Source organism: Gasterosteus aculeatus, chromosome 16 (genome assembly GCF_964276395.1).
Source record: "Gasterosteus aculeatus chromosome 16, fGasAcu3.hap1.1, whole genome shotgun sequence".
NCBI classification, from domain to species: domain Eukaryota; kingdom Metazoa; phylum Chordata; class Actinopteri; order Perciformes; family Gasterosteidae; genus Gasterosteus; species Gasterosteus aculeatus.
In genome coordinates this window covers 2284889-2303040 of record NC_135704.1, presented here as the reverse complement: position 1 = coordinate 2303040, position 18152 = coordinate 2284889, and the positions used below count along the sequence as shown (strand labels likewise).

At 39.5% G+C, this 18152-nt stretch overlaps 1 protein-coding gene across 2 annotated transcripts in view; it reads right to left on the bottom strand.

Annotated features, from left to right (window-relative positions):
• dpp10 (dipeptidyl peptidase like 10) overlaps positions 1 to 18152 on the bottom strand; it is a 148282-nt gene that overhangs the window by 23703 nt on the left and 106427 nt on the right. For both annotated transcript variants that reach the window (XM_040201505.2, XM_040201506.2), the window contains exons 4-5: positions 11832 to 11926; positions 11643 to 11717 (exon numbers count right to left, since the gene is read on the bottom strand). In XM_040201505.2, coding sequence (XP_040057439.1) covers positions 11643 to 11717; positions 11832 to 11926 — 170 coding nt within the window. The remainder of the gene's footprint in view (positions 1 to 11642; positions 11718 to 11831; positions 11927 to 18152) is intronic.

The window sequence follows — 18152 nt, the reverse complement described above, 5'->3', positions numbered from 1 at the left end:
TTGGTTTGGTTAGCTAGTTTTTAATCATAAGTAGATATACTGTATTAAAAATCACTAAAATTGTTGCTCTTTGAACTGATTTGCTGTTGCAACTACCGCTACACTTGTGGTGAAGCGGTAGTTGCAACTAAGTGAAAACCAGCAGAAAAAACTGTAACATGAATAAATTGGCCAATCTTCAATCTCAAGCAACAGAATTTATGACAGTATTAAATTGACAGGCAAGATCATGGCTGCAACAGGAAGTAAACATGAATCACTAGACAATCACAGCGGACTCCTTGATGTAGTAGCACATTATGACTAAACAACTAACATGAACCTACAAGCTTATATCAAAGCGTTGACCTTCATCTAAAAGCATTTACTTTTGTGATATTGGCCAATTAATGATGTTACCATCATACATCTGAGTGTTTGACCTCTGTCACCAGAGCAACTAACAGACAAAATTAGCGACTAGCTAACATAGACGTCGCAGAGCATTTAGACGTGAATGAAACAAATATGTTTGTCAGGAGTTATAGAAGTAATTACAGTATGCTATACTAGTGAACTATTACCTTGATTATTATTAAAATACAAGGTTTATGTTGTAGCGTAAATGCTATCGACCCCCTACAGTGAACAGAGCATGTTATTATGTTTTACAGAAAAAGACTAGATTACATAACCAAAGGGATGTTAATGAGGCTTTTGGCAGTTATAAAGCCATTAAACAGAGACTTCAATGAGAATGTGAATTCGAGCCTAAGCACCCATGAACAGCCCATAGCAATAAAATAAGCGGGAACATCGATACTACAGACTCTTGCATAGTGAAAATAAATTACTGTTCAGAGAGAAGAGGATTCCCCAAGCTCCAAGTGACTAATATTGACTTTGTGCAGAGTAACTTCTCAGCACATGATGAATGTACAGCAGATGACACAGGGGTTGAGTGTGCTCAACAGAAATTCTCTGTGTTGTGGAGAACTGTGGGTAAAAATGAATTCCCCAAAGTGCTCACACACATTTTTTCAAATCTTGAAAGGTTGAAACCGTCTAAAATGTTGCCATATAAGGGGATAAAACCCTCCATGAGCCTTCAAAATAACTTTAGGGCCATACCAAATTAGATGAGGTGCAGGGCTCCCTCGGGCAAAATTATCTTTTGTAGCAGATATCGATGAAACAAAAGAAAAATGCCAATGTGGAAAGGAACATTTGAGTGGCGTAAAATCAAATCCATTGCATTTGATCGACCCACTAAGAAGAGGGCAGGCTTAGGAATTTAGCATGACAGGTGTGATGCACACAGACCCTATCGCTTCATCGCTAAAAGTCTCAGATTGATTTACGGATGTCATGATATTATTGGTTGTTAATTATTCGATATCTATAGGCTCTAACGATTCCATTAATGTGTCTATCACTGATATCAACCAACATCAACCAATCGAAGTTGAAAAAAATCTAATTAAATAAATAAAAATAAAAATAAAAAAAGCCTAAAACTACTGTATCATCATGTAATGAATATATGTAGTCAAATACAAGTAAAATATGTAGTTTGCTTTATGATCAAATTTAAATGGAACAGAGGGTGCCAAAATGTGCCCAAATGTTAATTTTGGAAATCTCGCCTGAACTGCCTGTACTAAAAGCATCTCTAAAAGTGTGTCCTTCACTTTGTCAAAATTATCCTTTGCACAGAGAATGTTAATTTTAGGCGAACCTGATACTTTGTCATTTGTGCAGTGAGCCAGCTTGAGTTTGACTTAAACCGCAACGTATATACTGATGTTTACACATCTGGATACCTCCCTGTATTATAACACTTTATTCAAATCGACCTTATGATTGCAGAGTTATAACATTTTTTATCGTGGGTGTGCAATTTGCTTGCAGGCGGCTAAAAAACGTCTGTAGCGCTGAAGAGGATAAAAAGATGTGAATTGAATAACAGTCTTTCAGGGTCAAACATTGATTAACGTGTTAGCATTCATACTGATCCCATGAGGTTACATAACTGAAACTTCTTCTTTGTCTATTCCCATCTTTGCCTCTTTCTCTCCTTTGGGACTGTGTTTAAAAAAGCGAGTTAAGAACAAACCCAATCTTCGGTTTCACTTCAGCTCACTGAAGACGAGTGCTTGTCAGTACGTTGTCTCCCCAGGGATGTCATTGTATGACGTGAAAGCACGCAAAGAAAAAATCACGGACACTTAAAGCGTGTTTTGGAAAGGAGTGAAGCTGAGCCTCTAGCTCGCTGCTTGGCATCACCTCACTTATGAGCAAAGAGAAAATCGATTACTTAGTGGGAGAAGCTCCCAGAAGGGAGGTTGGAAAGCATGTTGGGGCAAACAGCCAGAGAACGACAAAGCTTTGGACTGTATGTGCTGCTGACACTGTGAAGCACACAGGCCATGTCAACGTTCCTTTCGGCACACTTACAGTTATGTAGCTTTTGGCTTCAAAGGTTTTTACTTCTATATTTGGGACACTGCACAAGTTTCCCATTGCAAGAGGGGCCCTTTAAAGACTTTGCAGAGATATAAACCATTATCCTGGTTCTCAAATAACTTTCATTCTCACTCCGTTGTCCACGATGGCTCAACATGTCACCTTTCAATTTGCCGAACATCTTTCACACTCGTTCACTCTCTATGCTTTGATTCAGTTCGAACTTGAAGAAAAGGGGAAAAATGTCTAAGAAGCCTAATCTAACAAGATATTAGACACACTTGTTTTGACAAAATGTGCATTTTCACAATAAATAAATGTACAAGTCTGAATGGAAAAATGATGGCAACTAGAAGACAGAATAAGTGTCCACCCATGACTCAACATCTGGCCTTTTGCTCAATCCACCCTGCTCTCCTCTCAGACTTTGTTGTACTATAAAGTACTTCAGCCTCCTCTGCTGCCAAAATACTAGGCAGCCAACTAGGGCTGGCCATCTAATTGTGTATACAGCCAAATAGCGAGTGACCATTCAGAGAGGTTACCAGTTCAAAGCACTCCAATCGCTTGGCCCCCCTAAATGCTGGTCCTTGGACATGCGACACCCGTGTTGTTTATTTCATTAATTTAATCTGCACTCTTGGAAAACAATTAGAGGCAGTAACAGCTTTGGAGAACATCTATAGAGCATGATAACATGATGCAACACCAAAGCCTGAATGGAATCCATTCCATCTTCACCAGTCCACAAGTTTAAGATCCATATAACAATGTCTTAGAGAAGCCATCAAGAAGCCTGGTCAAAGCACTTGGGTTCATGTCCTGCATAAAACCCTGTCCTCTAAAGACTAAAGACTATTTCCTCTCAGATTACTGTACAGTTTTAGCCAGGTGGTAAATGTAAATCAACAAAAAAGGCAACTGCAAACAAACTACATGGTTGTGTTAGGAAACACATGGTTTTTGCTTAAATAAGTGTTAAAAAAGAACGTTAACTTATTATTTTACACAAGACACACTGGGGAAAAGTCCTGTGTTTGTTTGACGATCCTCCAAGTCCGTGGACTGTGATTGAAGAGGTAATTTTGCTTCAAAAACAGATGTAATAATCTGGGAGAAAACTGGTTACCTTTCAATTTAATTGGCAATGCAGTTATTGACAACGCAACCTCCAACAGCACATCTTTCTTTAACTCCAAGGAAGTATAGAATAGTGTACTTGGCCAGCTATGCTGGATTCAGACCACAAAGCCCGTATACCTAAGTTCTGCACAGAGCACTATTGCCTGTTGATTCAAATTTTCTTTTTATTTAAAGAGCTGCATGTCCACTTTGCACCAACTTAGACACTGCATGTCCCTCCATCCCCAGCAAGTGAAGTCCACTGGATAAAAGCTTTTCAAGATATGTGAAGGACACATACACACAGCATGACCGTTGCTCTATAGTCAATGTTTCATAAAATTCAGCATGGATTTATAATCCGTCCTTCAGCATCTATGATCTATTAGAGACAGTACAGAGTTGTTGTACTTCAACAACAAAATTCCAAAGTAGTAATGTTTTATTTGTGTTAGATGGACCATAGAAACATTGATGTATAATTGATCTTGTCACCACCGACTGCCTTTGTTACCATTGACATGTACTGTACAGATAAACAGAATCAAAGTAGAGACGCAGGTGGTGTACCTCCATGAAATGATACAACAGGGGAATATTTCTTCTCTAATATAGGAGATGGGCTCAGCCGATTTGTTCATTCATCAGCAATTTGGGCTCAAGGTAGGACACTGGAAAGTCAACTGTTCACATACAAATGAAGAATGAATTTCATAGACGAGACATCAGCATTTTTCAAATCTCACTCAAGACAAAGTTGCATGGAAATGGTGTTTGAAAACCAGAAAATAAGCAGAAATATGCTTGTAACCTATAAAATAGACAACAAATGCAAAGGACACACTCCAGTTACGCCCTTGACATGAAAACAACAGCAGCTGTCACACCGAATCACCAAAAAAACATTCAGCGTCAAACCCACGCACATCTTTGCTGTTATAGCTTGAGGCTAATAAACTACGGCCTTTTATTTTTTCCCTATTCTAGCTTTAGTGGAAAAGGAAAGGAACTTCAATGCAGTTACATATATACATATGACTGAAGCACAGAGCTGCCATAAGATAACCTGTAAAGGATGAAAAAGTAACGAGGCTGCTGGCATTTGGGTTGACAAGAAAAACACAACACAGGCCTGTTGTAAGTGGTGGCAAACAGAAATCGCAGATTATGAGCTTTCGTCAAGCTTAATCACTTCCAGTCAGATAAAGGTATGTAATCCAACTGATAGGTGAAGATAAAAGAGCTTTGTCCCCAGGAGAAACAGGAGACTCCTTCACTAATGTGGCAGAATGTGGGCAGATCGATATATAACCAGCTAGTGTACAGTTGCTTCGGAAAGGCTCTGGTAGAAAGAGGATTGTATAAATCAAAGCATTCCCAGGATCAGAGTGCGTGATTAGCAGGTGACTCGATTAGCCATTTAAGAGCAGAGCCAGGTCCCTTTAGTTATCCCTTTTATCATTTATTACATTGTGCAATTGCCAGCACAGACTCCTTGGTAGAATTTGTAGATCAAAGCCCCGAGTTACAACAAACCTACATGAAAGCTCCGTTTCAACTCTGGAAACAAAAACGCTAATCACTAAAAAGACTTATATGGCAACAAAATGCAAAGTGTATGCTTTTGAATTTAATGAAAACAGTGAATTTAGATGCTATACGGTGTGGGAATAGGCTGTGACACCTGCCTTGCAAAAGGATTTAGCTGACCTCATGCAAAATATAACATGTGCATGAGCACAATACACGATAGCAAAGACAATGTGCAGGTTTCTAAACACTACACATGAGTGCGGTGTGAAACAGAGAAAAGATAAGGAATATATTTCTGCTGAATATTCATATTTACTCCTGAATACATTTTTATAAAAACTGAATAATATATAGCTTTCGCTACTAATGAAATTACAGCATTGAGGCTGTGAGTACGCTGTCTTTGCCTTCACCTGTTTTCACTAAGTGGTTCACAGCCAGGCGGCTTTTATAAATCTCTTGTTTTGCTAAGAAGGGATTAAACATTCAGCAAATCATGCCTTTCATTTTATCTCTAATGCTTAAGACATTGGAATTAAGTAAAATCAGCAGCACGCACAAAGGTTGTACTGAAACTGCATTGTCACCTGTGCCATCAGAAAAGTGGAGGAAATGTTTTTTCCAGGCAGTTATAATATTTATTTTCATCAGCATTAGTAATAGGGCTGATAAACATGTGGCGACATGAACTGATTGTGGATTTACTAAATCTTAATTTATAATTTAGTTATCCTTGGGACCATTCTCAAGAGGGGCTGGGATGTTTTCCCTATTGTTATGCCTGTGTAATGGTTTGGACTTGTGGCATTTTAAATGATTTTGTTAATATTCTATAAATATAGAAAAAATATTACAATTATTAATAATACTGGCTACATCCTCACCAATATACGGTCTTTTAAAACGGGGGTTGGAAAGGAAAACAATTTCAGCAGCAGGAGCAGCTGTGCAGAATTATGTATTGATAAGAATACGAAAGTTGTCAGTTTTGTGCAAACAAGGATATCATGTGAAAAAAGCAGATTGGCTAATCGTTCCCATAACAGCTCTCTCCAACTGCATATTGGCAATAGCATCCTCAAGATTAATCGAGATTAATTCATTTAAAAAAATGTGTGATTAATCTGTTGTTGTTTTTTTTAATCAATTGACAGCTGTCAAATAGAGAGCAATTACTGACTTTCTTTGTAGGTCAATGTGTGCCATTAGCATTATCTTCTCTAATGGTTAGAATAAATTTGTTGCGATTATGGGTGCCAGCACAATATGCACCTCTATATATCTAATAGGCCGTCCCATTGTGAGAAATATTTGATCAATTGACATTTTGAGTTTCTTCTTGATATTTTTGGTAAGAACACAACCTTGCAGTCTTTGCTCTTGCAGAAAACACAAACTGCATTATGGCATGCTAGTGATGATCCATCAACAACGTCTGCAAGGCTCATCTCTGGAAAAACACCAATGGGAATCAGGATCTGGTTTACACTCTCACCTCAATGGGAACAACAAAAAAGAAAAGCCGGCACACATGACATAAATGGACATTCTACCCATTAGCGATCCACGTCCATGTACAATATACTGTTGCTGTTAAAAAAGCTTTGAATGTTTGTTACTCAACGTCTGAAAATAGTCCTAAATAAATGTACTTCTTACTCCTGTTTAAGTAAAATAAATATATTTTATATCAAATAATATGTTTTTTCAAGAAACACGTCTATAGTGTCAAGTTTGTATTGGTATTTTTATGAGATTAAAAATACCAAAAACAATACTGACAACATTAAATCTGCTTTATTCCTTCAGCATCTCTCTTTTATCTGATGTGCTTTTCTTTGAAATATCGTTAGGCTTACTGTGGACAAACACTGTTTTTCTGTGTCTATCTACAATAAAACAAATGTAACATCGCAAGTTGCAGCCACAAAAGAGGCAACTGTCTCTGTCCCTTGCTGACTGATGTTGGTTCTGCTACCGGAAGCTTGAGACTGATCATGCATTTGAAAGGTTCTGAATTCCAGCTCTAGCTAAGCCTGTCCCTCCATCTCAAACAGCACAGACAAAACTGTATTAAAATGAAAGGGAGAATTTGGTTTTGCATCAGAGCAATTAAGCAGTATATTTAAAAAGAGGTAAAGAACAATACATGCTATTATTTCTGCTGATAACATGTGATGCATTCACAAAATTATGAATTGCTCTTTTCGAATAACTTGTTTGAAATATTAACAAAACATACTGGAATGAATGCGATCCAGAACAAACTATTAAATATAAGGAACCGTGGAAAAAAGACAAGAATCAAACTTGTAGCATCAACAACGCGGTGTAACATCTTAGTGCTGTCAATGCATGTTTTATTGCATTCAGTGCACAAAAGATTAACCTATTAGGAAAGGAATTCATTTTTTAGAGAAGAACTGCTGTTATTATCATCACACGGGTGTCAAGGTCAGTGTTGTTAGTTTGTTTCACACCAAGTTGCTACTAGGTGGGAAAAAAAGATAATCACAGAAACATACAGGTGTTTTAAATGCCTTTGGGAATCAATCCAGGTTTCAGGGCTTTGACACAGCAAACAATTGGCATGCAAATTATGATAGCACAAGGCCATAATAAAATAATGGAAACATATAAGGGGAACGAAACAGCAAATGAAACAAAAAACCCATAATGCGTTTTATGTTGTTTTAAAAAATATATATTTTTATTCCAAGAAGTCCCTGATTAGTCCCTGATTAGTCGCATGTCACGTGAAAATTACAGCACAGTCGTTTTGACTTTTCCTCACATTTTTTCAGTTTCAAAATTATGCACCGTGCAAGTACATTTCTTCAAAAAGGCTTTGCTGTCCTGCCTCCAAATGGTGGAACGAGCTCTCTGATGACATCAGGAGAGCAGAGTCTTTACATCTTTCGCCGCAAACTAAAGACACACCTCTTCAGACTCTACCGACTAAAAACACAAAACGAATTGTAGCACTTAAATTGTAATTATAATGCCTCTCATCTATAGTTGTAAATCGGCTTATTTGATGAAATTGCAATTTCTTGTTTCTTGTCCTTCTGGGTTTGTATCCATATGGTTGAAATGCACTTACAGTAACCCCAAGACATTGCTTTGGTTTTATATGTCAGAAACAAACAATATACAATGCTATAAATTTACATCAGACTTTGACTATAGCAGACAATGTCTTTGCCTGGCTGTGTTTTAGCTAGGCAAAATATCTACATCCATTCTCTTATGCAAATTAAATATTGTTCAACACTATTATCAGCCTTAGCCTTGGTCCTTTCATGTTAACACCTGAAGTGTTCATTATAATGTTTTGGGCTGATTAAAACAGGTGACCGTGGCACATGGAGTAGAGAGGGTGCGCCGGGAACCGCAGGGTTGGCGGTTCGAACCCTGGCTGCTCCATGTTCCATTTCGAGGTGTCCTCCACCCTGAACTGCTCCACGCGCACCCTTGCGGCAGCACACTGGTCTTACTGCGTGGGATGGGTTAAAATCTAAACCGTGGGTTAACAATTTGGATAAAATTGTAATGCAATGTAAGTCGCTTTGGATAAAAGCGTCAGCTTAAACATACATAGACTTCTCTTGCCTCAACCACATAATGCAAGGATTCTTTGTGTTATTGTCATTCATTGCACTTAATATTTATTGTTTGACTTAACTTAAAAAAATCATGCAAAGCATTTCCATTTGATTGAATGGTTTTCTTTTAGCACAAAGAAGTTATGTTCGGCCAACTTAATTGCATTGAGTTAATGTAAATTAATAGGTTAAATGTGCTCAATTTGAACTCAATTAAATTAACTTAACTAAATCTAGTTAAAACTGATTAAACCATTCATATCGATTAAACACTAAAAATTATATTAACACAAGCCAATAACATAGTGTTTGAGTAATATCTTAGCATAGAGAGAAACCAATTAAATTAAGTGGAAATAATTTCCATGATTCTTTTAAGTGAAGCCAACGAGTTATTTTTTGAGTGTGTCTCCCTGTGACTACTGCTCTGAATCATCCTCCCGGTTCCCCATCGTCCCGTCTTGCTCCTCCTCGTCTACTCCTCTAGCATCTCCCCCTTGTCCTCGCATCCCACACAATTCAATACATCTTCCCCTTTGTTGTTTTTTGGCTGTTAAAACCCTGCTCTTCCTCACTCCCTGGTCTGTGTTTTGCATTTGGTGACAGATCGGGTGGCAGAGCGTCTAGCGAGGGAGGCTTGTCTTCTGTCGTTGCAGACCAATCAATAGCTATATCTAACTGAGGACCACTGGGATCCGAGGAGAGGAAACAGGGGAATTTAATGTATTCATGGTGATTACCGGATAGCACCAGATGCAGCCGTTCCATGACATGGGTAACTTGAGTCAGGAGCCTCTCCTTTAAAGGATGGCCACAGAGGTGGAGCTGAGTGTCTGGAAGGGGATTCCCGCTAGGAGGAAGAGTGGATGAAGCTCTAACACGAGGGAAAGGACTGTTGGGCTCCATCTAAGTGTAGCCCCAAGCTGCATTCTGGTCTGGGATAGTGAGGATTGAATGGTTTGGCTCAACAGTATTCCCACCGCTGCTCGAGAACCTCCCCTTTTGCCACTCTGCTGCGCTGCATGGGCGTCTCTGCTGGAGAGGAGAGTTGCATGGAGACCTGGTTGATTTGGTGTCAATACGTCCCATGTTGATGAAGAGACCGAAGAGACTAAACCACGTCCCGCAGCAGCTTTTTGTAATGTCTCACTAGAGCAACCTTTGAGGCGAGGGCCTGACAGAGGGAGTCTGAATCTGCTTGTTCCATGTTTGGCCAGATTGATATGTCATGGTGTGCGGACCCAAATGTAAAACACAGACCAGAGAGTGAGGGAGAGTATAGGGTTTTGATAGCCAAAAAACAACAAGGGGGAAAATATACTGAGTGGTGTGGGAGCCAAGGACAAGGGTGAGACGGTGGAGGACCAGGTGAGGCGGAGCTGCACGGAAAGAAGGGGGAGAACTGGGAGGATGATCTAGAGCTGTAGGTCAGGGAGACAGGACGGGTAAATTGTTGCAATAAAGTCAAAATATACTCACAATGGAATTGTACTGACAGGCCAGGAATAAGCTGTGCACCACTGAATTATAATCAGGTTGACGTTCCCGTGCCGGGAACACACACAGGCAGTAAACATAGGGGGCATGAGCAGGCAGTGACAGACAGCGTGTTACTTCATATTTTGGCAGTGATATAAATCTGCTTTTGACCTGTGATGCAATGTATCAATGGCGGTACTTTCATTTCACCATTTTTTATACTCAATGTTTTTCCCGTATTTCTTTTTAAACATTTATGTTGGCAAGAAGATGTGTCCTGATCCCCTGAATTCCCTCCTAACCCAGTTTTCAGGTAAATGTTGAGTATTCTGTAACATCTACTGGGTGCCCTGGTTCAACATGGTTACTGTACATGACGATGAATACAGAAGACTTTGATTATCCCCAAAGTTTCTCTCTAGTGCCACCGCGAGATTGACATTTAGGATTTTGAGGCCAATGTGTCAGCAAAAATGAAAGAACTGCAAGAGAAGTTGGTATTGTACACAAACAGGCGAATGATATCTTGGTGATCATGTGACCTTTTTAATCCAGCATCATCATTAGGTCGACATTCTTGTCTAATACCAAAAGTCATACTAACCTGTGTACATTACACATTACAAAACCATTGTAAATGAACTATACATTAACTTTCATACGGGACGCCAACAATGGTCTCCTGGGTGAAGGTTCTGTGTTTATTTAACTTATTCATCTACCTGCCCTACTGGCCATTTGACCTGAATCAGTTTATCTGAATACACACGCTAAAGGTGGCCTCTATACCTTGTTGTCAGAGCACTGACCAAGCTGTAGTATTGTGGCAATTCGTATTGCAAAGCCTCACAAAGCCCCACTTGCTACCAAGAGTTACCAAGTCAAGTTGTTAAGCAAACAGGTCTCAACATGCTGTACCAATCAAAAGTTTGGACATGTTTTCTCATTCAATTTAATGAGAAAGTGCTTAACAACTTGATGTAATTTCTTAGAACCCAGTCAAATAAAATATGAGACTGAGACCAGAGATATGAAATCAGCTTGGCTGCTTCTGATACCACACTCAAATATCACACCTGCTAAACATTACGTGGTTGTCATCTCCTTTTCAGAACAACAAACCCTGGTTGAGCATATTTTTGAACCGTGTAAGAATCCCTTTATACTCCATAAAAGACTGAGTTCATGAGAGGAAACTGTAGTTCTGTAAATCGGAGAGGTTAGAAGGAGAGGAACCGGCCTACCTTCTATCAAAAATCTCATGAGCTGTAGTTCTGGCTTGTTTCACCTACCTCGTACATCTCAATGATGATGCTACTCCGAGAGCCAAAATGAGAAAGAAACTACATGAAAAAGTATTTACACTGTACACAATGTAATCCGTTACATGTTCCATATACTGTACTGTGAGCAGGACGAGGAGAGTCTCACTATGAGAGAGGTGAAGAAGAAACGTACCTGTTTCACATCATAAGCGAAGAGCACATATTTCAGATCAGGGGAGATGGAATACTTGGCCACGTTGAAATTTATCTAGGAATAAAGAGAGGTCTAGCTTAACTGTATGCAATTTCAATTAACATCATCATTTATATCTTAATGCAAACTTGTCATTCAATATACAATATGACAAACTCATCTACTTACAAATGTTGTGTTTGTCAGGACAATCTCTGTTTCGTTTTTAAGGATGTCGAACTTGATGACGTGGCCGTCGCTGTTTCTGTAGATGACTTTAGAGTCTGTAAATAGAAAGAAAGGGAACAAAGAAAAGAAGAAAAAAATAATTTATTTGAAAGAAATTGAATTGGTAAATCTGTCCAGAGAAAGATATCACAGAGAAAAACGTCAAAGCGAAAAAAAGCAGCCAACTCTACTCTATTCGGAAGTACTAAGATACCACCAAAAAACAAATGCTATGCCTCAGCATTACCTCAAATTGAATTAACAGAAAGCATGGAGGAGAAGTTTGTGCAATAAAAAATTTGATTTCACTGCCTGGGGACCACAAAGGGGAGGACTACATGTCTTCCCTGCAGAGGACTGGTCCTTGGACGAGTCAGCAGTGTTGTTTTTATTCTTCTTTGTCTGAGCCAAACTTTCAGAAATGCAGCCCATCTTAAATGTTGGAGGGAGTATCACATTAATAACTTGATCGTGTCAACACCAAGCAGCAAGGTAAAAATAAACAAACCGCAACCATTTATTAATACAAATGATGAAAACTAGCACTAACTGGCAGAAAAAAACAAAAAGGATGAGGCAACGCGAAGTACAGAGTTAAAACTACATGGCAGGTAACAGATATGCAAAATCTGAAATAAATGGATGCAGAGGTACACACACAGGTGTTCACAGGTTAAAAATAAAACAAATAGGCACGGCTTATTAATATTTACTTCCAGATATTAAGGGTTCCCAAATTAATTCTGGTCGAAATCTTACTTTGTCCTCTATTTTAGTTCATGACCAGATGAGTCATGAAGGTTCTTGCCAAGTGACACGGAGAAGATGTCTAGCTCACTATCATGCTAGAGAAAAAGAAGCACCTTGCTTAAAAAATGTTATCATCTAGAAAAGAGAATGTTGATATCTTTTATACCTTTATCATTTTTGCAGGGAACATTATCATTGATGATGAATGCATTTCAAATAGGTTGCTTGTGTGTTCACTTTGATATTCAACAGTATAATATCATTAATGCCTCAAAATAATTACAACATGACATTTTCAAATTGTCCCATGACAAAAGGCCAAATATTGCTCCAAATGATGGTTCTCAAAATCAGAGCAAAATGAGAATGACTTGTCACAATCGTCTTGACTGAAGCTCAACAGGGGGATGTTGCTTGGTGACTCGAGTCTGTTAATACAAAATGATGGTCCTCCTTCTCCTTCAGATTCAAACAAAGGGAATTGGCAAAACGTTTGCTACACAGAGCTCAACATCTGTTCTTTACAATACGTTTGGGGGCTTTTTGGTTGAGTCAAGGCTTTACAAATGAATGGCAGCAAAACATGAATACTTTTTCTGTATTGGGAAGAAGAATAAGGTATCTCAACATCAAGAAGTGGATGACATCTTCTGAAAACGTCCATGGAAACAGCTGTTTGTGGGTGGTTATATTATAAAGGGGACATTTGGAAGTCCACTTATGTCAGAATTTAGTCATTTCTGAATTGTCTAACAGCAGAAAGTCCCCACTTAACAGAAACAGAAGGGAGTCTGTTGGTAATGGTAATAGGAATGCATAGGTGTGTGTGTGTGGGCGGTGGGGAGCGACGAAACCTGTCTGGATCTTTGGGCTTATGCAATGCAACTGCGGCTCATATAGAAAAGAATAGCTTTACAATTAAGCACAGCTTTACTGAACACCTCTGGTTAATCCAACAGCTGCCAATGGTGCGTTTGGATGGCACGCTGCACCCAGAGAAAAAGGCTCCCACTGCTTCCAGTTCCTCCTCTTATCAAATGTGCCAGAAAAATTATCATTTTTGCTTTCACATAAAACAAATACTGAACCAGTGATATAACTAAACAAAGGAGGGGGGGGGGGGGCACTGTAGTCCTTTAACACTACATCTTAATGGACTGTACTGGTGGTTTTGAACGGCCTGCTCTTAACAGAACTTGATGTACTATAAATGCTTTAACAATTCTCTTGTAGACATATTTGCATTTGCTTGGAATAGCCCATTTATTAAATTGAAAAAAGATGGCATAGAAAATGTCCACAGGCAAAAAAGCCAAAAATGTGTGTTCAAATATATATTTCTCCAATGAAGTCATTTTTAAAGCATCAAAATCCTTTTTTTTACTCGACACCACCACATGACACATAATAAACAGGAGACATGTTGAAAACATGCCCAGTTATGCTTCGAAGCTACTTAAAGGTAAAGTATATAGTTGAAAAATGAACATAGACAAGCGGGGGGGGGTTGGCAAAACCCAAATACTGGAAATCAACCTTGGATGTAGACGATCGTCTGAGGCACCAGGAGAGTACCTGGACATTGACCCACAAACATCTTACTATCATACAGACAGCAATACAGACTACGGTGAAAAATTATATCAGTTTTTCAAACACCTTTTCATTTGATAATAAACCTTAAATCTGGGCCCGCCAAAGAGATGAATATTTAGAACTGATAACAAACAACTCTTTCCAGTCATATTTAATGCAGTTGTGAACCCTAACCCGCAGCAGACACGTTGAGAACCACTGCCATAAAACATCCCTGTAGGTCTCCACACTGCATTGCACTTTTCTTCTTAAATAATGAAATGTTTGTAGCTGAAAAAGAACAAACTAAGACTTTAATGTATAAGTAATGTTCTATGTCTGCAACCCGATGAATAATGAAAAGCCTTGGCTTTTTCTCCTGCCGTGTCTAACTGTGTGGAGAAATGGTCGCTATACACGCCACACGCTACCGCTACCACTGAGGCTTTTGTGGGGGTTATTTTTTTGCCAGGTAAATACAACGTTTCGTGATGTAAGATTCTTTACATCTGAATGTAAGGAAAAGACTAACCATACTTTACTTACAACTTGAGGCTTTTATCAGGCCTAATTGTAATAGAATACAATCCACCACGTTGGTCGGGCTTTCAAATTGATGTAACCAAAAATAAACTAAATACGCACTAAATTTCAGTGGAACATAAAAGGAAATTATGAGTAACAACAATGCAGAAGAAGACGGCCGGTCGGAGGCGGTCTGTGAGCTGTCTGTCAGAAAGACGGTTCCTGTACTTTCATCGGTGAAAATGCAATTTCGCAGAGGTACATTGATCCAAAGTAGGCTCTCACTTTCAGAGCACATGCGCTGAGCAGAGGTAACTTCTCTCTGCTTAAGTCTCGAAAGTCCCCTTCCATTGACCTTGTCACTTGCATATGGTCTCTGCATATCAGAGACCATAACAAACAGCATAGCTGCAGATTCCATTGCAGTGAAACCCAAGGGAGTAAAATGTGACGTGTCTTTGGAAGGGAGTATCTATTCTTGTGCAATTGGCAAACGGACATACACATGATCATGGGAAATAAAAATATGGCTCGGGTAATGATGTCCCGCCTCCCAGGTATGTACTCACATACTGTAATGTTTCTTTAAAAACCTTTGACATCTCTCTGGGTTTTAGAAATCGAGCTCCAGACTCTAGTAGGGTTAAGGTAAGACAGCCAGTGATTAGAGACTGTAGTACTGGTTTGTGAAAAAGGCTCTGGGATAAACCACATACTCCAATTTCCTCCATCTCAAACAGATGTGTAACACAACCACCCACGCCACTTACATTACATTACAGGTCATTTAGCAGACGCTTTTATCCAAAGCGACTTACATTACACTTTAAACCCATGGCTTTTTACATTTTTGCCCAGGGAGCAATTAGGGGTTTGGTGTCTTGCTCAGGGACACTTCGACTTGAGACATGGGGCAGCCGGGACTCGAACCACCAACCCTGCGGTTCCCAGTGCACCCGCCCCACCACCTGCGCCACGGCAACCCCCACTTAAAAGTGAGCAAAATATTCTACTCCTACTTCGACCAGTAGGCCTTATAGTTAGAAACGTTTTCACTGTATTAAAAAAAAAAATGTTTTCCATCTCTGCACACAGAAGGGAAGGCATGCAACTTTATTACCAGGGCGGTTGAACCGCAATTTAACAGGAACATAATTCATAGAAATAAACACTAGATTTAAGCCTTGGCAGAAGTTTGCCTTCTACTAGTATTCCGGCTTTGTCCACTTTGAGCTGGAAGCTCGTAAACAACATCATGTATTCACTTCCCATCAGATAGTAAACATAAACAGCTGCAATTCAACCACATGTTCTAGTTTAACACAATATGCCATGCATTGCGTGCATACTCTTTGACCCTTTTTCGCAGACTGCTACACTCGAGGGAGGGAGATGGGAGAGGTTTGACAAAAAGGACAAGGTAATTTTAGCTAAGCAGATGAGGATTCACAGCCAATGGAGAGCAGAGTCTGAGGACAAGGCGGAACTCGGGGAACTCGGGGCACAATGCAATATGCATAGCACACACAGAATTATTTAGAGAAGGTTGCGTAATGTAATGCTTGAACGCTATATCGGCAGTCCCTACGATGTCACAGCTGGTCAAGCTCAAAGCCAACTTGTTAGAGATAGAACACGCGTGCTTGGTTATGCAGGGGCTGACTGTAAAATGGGGTAGCATGTGCTAGGATGAAAGGACCACCAGCCACTGATAGTGCTGAAGGGATTCATTAAAACGGCATCAGTGGCTTACTGCTTGCACACAAAAAAGCAGAATTTCTTTGTAGCGTATAATCTGTACTATATTACAACCAGACATTCAACCGTCATTCAATCTCTGTACTAATAATAGTGGAATAAATGAACCCTTTCAGAGCTCCATGACACATAATAGCTAAAACAAACACTCAATAGCCGTTGATGAGGTCCAGTAAGTGGGCACACGTGCACATTTGACGAGGGAGGGGGCGTTGAGGCTGTCATCGCCTCCCAATGGAGCACCACACATCTGTGGCCGTGCTCTTAATATTTCTATGGATGTTAGTTTGTTACATACACACAAAATAAGTCACTTAATCAGTCAAGAGCAGAAGTTGTAGATTTCCTGAGACCAATGTGATCACGTTACTTCTATTAAATTGGGCAGAAACTATTGGGGTGTAAGAAACCACCAAGGTGTTTATTTTCTTTCTTTGATTTGTCTACACAGAAACCTTGATCCTACCACTAGACTACTGGAAGATATATGGCATTGCATTGCACAAGTTACATATTATTGTATTGTTCCAGACTTTTTCCCAAGAAGATTTTTTCTCAATCTTGACCTTTTGGAGTTTTAATGAATACGCCTGTTTTGAGGTGTAATGTGTTCTCCGGTGGAATCACTACCATGTTGGAAGCAATCACTGGCTGGCTCTGGAATCCATATTAGTATGAGAAATGAATTATTGACCCAAATCAAAAATATTTCAAAGCCTGCGCGTGTAATATGAGCATTCTGTGGGTGTTGCTGTTATGGGGCAGGCAATCATATATCTCTTGTGTGATATGTTCTAAAACTCCAGATCCTCTACTAAATGGTGAGAATGTGTCGTTGTCTGCTGTTTCCAAGATCAAGAGCTCTAACTTTTAATGAAAAACATTTTAGACAACATGGGCGAGACGTCTTTGAGGATTTTGGGGATATTTTATTAATGCGATCACAAATCTGTAATTAGTCGAGCTTAAGCGAGAACCCTTACAGACTGCAGATACTTCACGAGCTGCAATGCAATTTGTCATGGCAACTGTCTATGTACTGTAAATGACATTGTTCTTGATTTGGCCTGTTTTTTATTGTATATCTCACTCAAGAAGAAGTTTTATTGTGAAATCTTGTTAGAGGTGGCTTGTTACCAGCAGACAACGGGGGAAACATGAGAGTTGGAGACAGAAATGCTGTTGCTGGCAGATTTGCTGTGTTGGAATACAGCATAGATTTTAATTGATTCAGATTTATTTTTACGCCGGACCTGACAGCCTCACGGGGCAAACAAAGCATGAATTCCATACACCTGGCGCACCTTTCTTATACGATAGATCCCTATAAGTGAGTTGTACCGCGTCACAGAACAATGCCACTCTGGAGCTTTTACACATGTTGTGGGTATCAGCAGAGATCACAGACAGTGGCTCAGCATTGGATGTCCAATAACCTGCCACCCATCGCCCGCTGAGCAGAAAAAACTCTAACATCAGAGCCCAACCTGTAGCCTCTGAATCAATTCTTTTTTTTCCCAGACAGAAAAAAACGAGTAACATTCTACGATTAGATTAGAGGATTGTGAGATGGATGAGGGTGACACCTCCTCGCCAAGGTGATTCTTTCAGATGTCATCAATAAAGAGATTTAATTCACCATTGAACCTTATTTATTTATTCTGAATCACTTGT